At 30.0% G+C, this 6340-nt stretch overlaps 1 protein-coding gene across 5 annotated transcripts in view; it reads right to left on the bottom strand.

The window, feature by feature from the left end:
* Window positions 1-2201: 2201 nt before the first annotated feature.
* Window positions 2202-6340, bottom strand: part of LOC139517452 (choline-phosphate cytidylyltransferase B-like) — a 28999-nt gene continuing 24860 nt past the window's right edge. For all 5 annotated transcript variants that reach the window (XM_071308494.1, XM_071308492.1, XM_071308497.1 and 2 more), the window contains 2 exons: window positions 5974-6108; window positions 2202-5160 (listed from right to left, as the gene is read on the bottom strand). In XM_071308494.1, the coding sequence (XP_071164595.1) occupies window positions 4912-5160; window positions 5974-6108 (384 nt within the window). In that variant the 3' untranslated portion in view covers window positions 2202-4911. The remainder of the gene's footprint in view (window positions 5161-5973; window positions 6109-6340) is intronic.

The raw sequence follows: 6340 nt of genomic DNA, 5'->3' as shown, positions 1-6340 counted from the left end.
AGATTTAAGTTGATTCTGGACAAAGAAAGATAACTCCAATTAAAAAAAAATCTTGCTATTGCACAATATTTTGCAATTAGATATTTCTTGCTTACTATTCTGGACAAAGAAAGATAACTCTAATTAAAAAAAAATTTGCTATTTCACAATATTGTGCAATTAGATATTTCTTGCCATTGCGCAATACTGTGCAATTGAAAAGACTTGCTATTGCACAATACTTAATATAATAATTTTAGATCCTGATTTGGACCAACTTGAAAACTGGGCCCATAATAAAAAATCTAAGTACATTTTTGGATTCAGCATATCAAAGAACCCCAAGATTTCAATTTTTGTTAAAATCAGACTAAGTTTAATTTTGAACCCTTTGGACTTTAGTGTAGACCAATTTGAAAACAGGACCAAAAATGAAGAATCTACATACACAGTTAGATTTGGTATATCAAAGAACCCCATTTATTCAATTTTTGATGAAATCAAACAAAGTTTAATTTTGGACCCCGATTTGGACCAACTTGAAAACTGGGCCAATAATCAAGAATCTAAGTACATTTTTAGATTCAGCATATCAAAGAACCTAACTGATTCATTTTTTGTCAAAATCAAACTAAGTTTAATTTTGGACCCTTTGGACCTTAATGTAGACCAATTTGAAAACGGGACCAAAAGTTAAGAATCTACATACACAGTCATGACAGTTAGATTCGGCATATCAAAGAACCCCAATTATTCAATTTTGATGAAATCAAACAAAGTTTAATTTTGGACCCTTTGGGCCCCTTATTATGTTGGGACCAAAACTCCCAAAATCAATACCAACCTTCCTTTTATGGTCATGAACCTTGTGTTTAAATTTCATAGATTTCTATTTACTTATACTATAAACGTTATGGTGCGAAAACCAAGAAAAATGCTTATTTGGGTCCCTTTTTGGCCCCTTATTCCTAAACTGTTAGGACCTAAACTCCCAAAATCAATACCAACCTTCCTTTTGTAGTCATTAACATTGTGTTAAAATTTCATAGATTTCCATTCACTTTTACTAAAGTTAGAGTGCGAAAACTAAAAGTATTCGGACGACGACGCAGACGACGACGCAGACGTGATAGCAATATACGACAAAAATTTTTTCAAATTTTGCGGTCGTATACAAACTAGAGGCTCTAAAGAGCCTGTGTCGCTCACCTTGGTCTGTGTGCATATTAAACGAAGGACACAGATGGATTCATGACAAAATTGTGTTTTGATGATGGTGATGTGTTTGTAGATTTTACTTTACTGAATATTCTTGTTGCTTACAATTATCTCTATCTATAATGAACTTGGCCAAGTAGTTACAGTGGAAAATATTTTGTAAAACTTTACAAAATTTATGAAAATTGTTAAAAATTGACTATAAAGAGCAATAACTCCTTAAGCGTTCAATTGATCCTTTGGACATGTCGACTTATTTTTAGGTCTTACTTTGCTGTACATTATTGCTGTTTACAGTTTATCTCTATCTATAATAATATTCAAGATTATATCCAAAAGCTGCAAAATTTTCTTAAAATTACCAATTCAGGGGCAGCAACCCATCAACGGGTTGACTGAATGGTCTGAAAATTTCAGGGGAGATAGATCTTGACCTAATGAACAATTCAATTCTGTCAGATTTGATCTAAATGCTTTTGGTTTCAGAGACATAAGCCAAAAACAGCATTTTACCATATGTACTATTTTAAGCCATGTCGGCCATCTTGGTTGATGGGCGGGGTCATCAGACACAATTTTAAAACTATATATAATGATGATTGTGAACAAGTTTGGTTAAATTTGACCCAGTAGTTTCAGAGGAGAAGATTTTTGTAAAAGTTAACGATGACAGACGACGGACGCCAAGTGATGAGAAATGCTCACTTGGCCCTTCAGGCCAGGTGAGCTAAAAATAGCAGGTGCACAACTTCAATGCTTATAGAATAAAATTGAGAATGGAAATGGAGAATGTGTCAAGGAGCAGAAAACACTGTAGAAGTATATGTATAAATTTGGTAGAATTCTATCAAGCAGTGTTCAAGTAGTTGCAAGTTTTAAAATAGTTTGAAATGAGTTACAAGAATGATGACAATCCAAAAAGACAAAAGTGATGACTATGTGCTACAGCTTTTTCACATGATATGAGAAATTTGTAAACTGTTCTTCATAAATAATAGATCAAAAATTGTGATAAGGCTTTATTTAAAAAAAAATAGCATTTTCCTAACAAACATAAACTGATATTGCACATGATAGGAATAGACTGAAATATACAAATGAAATATAAACTAAAAACAATTGAGGCATGTTCTGACAATCAATACTTCAGACAACAAATAAATGCATATTATTGTTATATAGTTTTAAATTGAGTGTCTTTTAAGATTAAAATGTGTTGTCAAATGAATTTAATTTGAAAGCCTTAATGTTGAAATAATCACATATTTGAAGTGTTGAATAAAGCATGAAAATTTTACAATTCCTTCTTCAAGAACAATTATCATGGTTACTTCCTCAATAGTAAAATACTTACTCTTCATGAAATGAAAGAAAAGTAGAAAATGAAAAAATACCTGGCTTTTGTAAGTTATAAAACTTTAAGAAGAAAAAAAATTATACATTGACATATCGATGTTACACGTAAAAGTGAATAACAAGTTTGGACAGGCTAAAATGTCATTTCTGCTTTACTGATTACTTTAAATCTTATGTTGGGTCCTATATATCAACTTTTGAAAATATGTATCACAAAAACTTATCATTTCTCAATGATCCAGCAAACATTTTAAGGAATAAATACAGACGACTTATTATTACTTATAGTAACTGAAAATGACTAGTAATGAAAACTTAACACTGTTCAATGAATCATGAAAATTAGGTCAAGGTAAAATGAATCATGTCAGATGGACATGAACACCTTACAATGATTCTATACACTATATCATAAAAGACAGTAGAAATGTAGTAGAAAAATTGTAATTCAAATGGCACATACCTGATAAAGCAGTACAAATTGTATGTAAATAATATAAGGAATACTGTAATTATAATCACGAATAAAAATTTTACAACACAAAATTTATTTAGAAATATATGTAAAAAAAAACAGCTTTGAGAAGTTTTCACATGGCTGTAAATCTTTATTTGATGCTATTTTGAATGGATTCTTTTAAGGTATTTTTTACCTAACACTACAGGGAGATAACTATGTAAAATCAGCTAAACTTTTAATCATGATGTATTGTTAAGGAAATATTAATTGATCAAGATTAGTGTTTGTCAAACTTTTTCAAAGAAAGTGATTGGTTCAAGTTTTTTGGAAATTTTTATATTTTTTTCAAAGGTCAATATTTTGTCAAAATTTATTTTATTAAATTTAAACTAGCCAAGTTAATTTTAGTCATCAAGGTGTTGGGTACCACCTTAAATGTCCTTAGCAACGTTTTTCTTAAGAATAGAATGCATCTTTTTGTAACTTCATTGGGGTGTAAAAGCATTTTGTATGAAGTGCATTCAACCCTTTAACAACCCTATGAAGTTACAAAAAAAAGCATTCAATACTTATAATAGTATTTTTCAGATAGGATCATGAAAACATGATTTTTATCAAGGTTTAATTCAATTTACCTGTGCACTTTATTGTGGGACCTTGTGTCATCATGAATAATAAGTTTTATTGTGTAATGAAGTTGATTAAGGGAGAACGTGAGACTTCAGTGACCCCCCGGTGTAGCCAATCAGAATAACTTATTATAATGAAACATACATCTAATATTATTATATTCATTTGAAATTAAAAAGTTGGTGTAGATACTGATGATAATATATGCTTTTTTTCTAATTTTTTTCTAAATTTTTCAACTTAAGTTCTGTCACTTAAAACAAATTCAAATCATATGTTGTTATCCCAGGAATCACACTCTTACTTGGAATATATATTGCTGAGTTCATCAGGTCAACACAAACAATAAATGTAACAGTTTAGGAATAACAATTAAAAAATTATAAATATCTAATAAAAAAATCTTAAAAATCAACGACATAAATTATATAAATTACAATGTAATAGTATAAATACTGATATCTTTTCTGTTTCTGTATAACATAAAACCTTTTATAATTTTCATGTGATTTCAGAGGTTACCTTTCTTGCTTCACTGAATGCATATTTGTAAGTCATGGTTTACATTTCACCACCAAAGACAATTGAAAAAACACAAAGAGACACAAATAATATACAATACAAATATATTAGACTGATAGTTCAAATCTTTAACTCAGCATTTTTTACAGATTTGAACCTAGACATTAAATACTGATTTGAATATAATAATAATAATGATAATGTAAATTAAAATAGACAAAGATACATTTACATAAAAAAAACACTGCAAGAAAAGAACATTATTGTTTGATTCATTCATTAAAATTAAAGAAATGATTTTGACTTCTATAAGAAATCCCACTTCTGTTAACAGAAATGTTGAAAGCAAGCCAACATTTAGTACTCATCAAAAACAACTGGCTCTTATGGATTTCTAAATCTTAAAGGAGATCAAAATGGATGAAGGAAAGAAATATATCTTAACAAAATATTAATAATGATGAGGCAATAATGGATATAAAAATTTGATAAACCACATATTAAAATTTACATAACATATTGTATACCAAGTATATCTTTATCTTTGGTCCATTTATGCTAGTCGCTAATCTTTAAGATCCCATAGTCCTCTATTTCCAATAACATCTTTTTGTACTAAACTAATAACAAATTAGATAAATTCCTATCAAAATAACAACATACAATCCTGGCAAGATACAACTATCAGACTAACAATCAATGCTTGTTGTGTACCAGCAATATCCATATAACAATACCATTATACATTAAACACTTTCGTGCTCCATTTCTTCATCATAATTAGAACAAGTAGCACCAACAACAGGGGATCTAGTTCTACCTCTTTTGGAGGGGGGACTCTGTGATGGAGGGGACTGCGATGAAGCTTCCAGGTATTCATCATCATCATCATCCTCATCTTCCTCCTCATCTTCATCACTTGCCCCAGGTACAGGACTAGCAGGAGGTGATATGGCTAGTTTTACTTTCTCTGTATTTTCTGCTATCCAAGAGGTCTGAAATGATTAATAAGTGTGTTTCTCATGTGCACCAAGATTGAGTTGGTTTCATACAAAGTATAATTAGTTCTGTCTGTTCAAGTTATCATATAAAAGAAAATAGTATTGGACTATTTGAAAGATGCACACACTGAAATACTTTACTGATCATCACTGATGTTCAGGTCAGAAGTGGTCTTTCTACAGGTATAACTTGATCAATGAGTTCAAGGTCGAATCAACATAAACACCTTACTGAAGAGCCTGTGTCGCTCACTTTCATCTTTAACGATAGCCATTTTTGGAAAAATCTTCATTAAAGGACAATAACTCCATAAAAAGTTAACTGACAAATTCAGACATGCTTACATATATGTAGATCTTGTCCTGCTAATCATTTTTTAGTTTCTATCTAAATCTATTACCCTTTTCAAAATAGGGGTGAAAGATACCAGAGGGACAATCAAACACGTATGTCGAAAATAAATAGACAATGCCATGGCTAAAAAAGAAAAAGACCAAAAGAAAAAACAATAGCACACAAAACACAACATAGAAAACTTATCATTGGCAAAAAATCTAAAAATGATAATCATGTATATATACCGTTCAGTCATTCTAGATACCAACTTTTTTACTACTTATATATTTTAGAAACTGAACTCTTCAAAAATACTTTTAATGTTCATCACTAAAGGAGAAATTGGCTTTAAATTAACATATGAAAAACCTAAATTGATATTGGATGCTCTTTCATTTCTATCAGATTAGTTATTTTTCAAGTTAGCATCTACAAAATACTCAAAAGTCTCTTTTAAAAACAACACTTACTATTCTTCCGTCTTTTCCAAACATTTCTAAAAAGTTACCAATGAATTCTTTCGACTTGTCTTCCCATTTATCAATGAATTCTTTTCCTTTATCTTTTATAGTGTTGTATTTTCCTGCTAAAATAATTTTTTTCTCCTGTAAAAATAAACATTGCATGAAGTGTTTAACAATGTTATATTCCCTGCAGAATGTAACCAAAAGATGATGTATCATATTTTTATATATCATTGCAAGGTCTTTTTCATATCTGCCCTGGAATGATCCAAAAACTCCCATATCTGACAGTTTTACCCAAGGATCCAAGTATATTACTTGAGTCAATATGGAAAATGCAATGTATATGATGTAATTATCAAGGTACAAAAAA

Source organism: Mytilus edulis, chromosome 3, assembly GCF_963676685.1.
Source record: "Mytilus edulis chromosome 3, xbMytEdul2.2, whole genome shotgun sequence".
Classification (NCBI taxonomy): Eukaryota; Metazoa; Mollusca; class Bivalvia; order Mytilida; family Mytilidae; genus Mytilus; species Mytilus edulis.
Note: the sequence above shows the minus strand (reverse complement) of the source record. Positions and strands in the feature narration are given on the sequence as shown.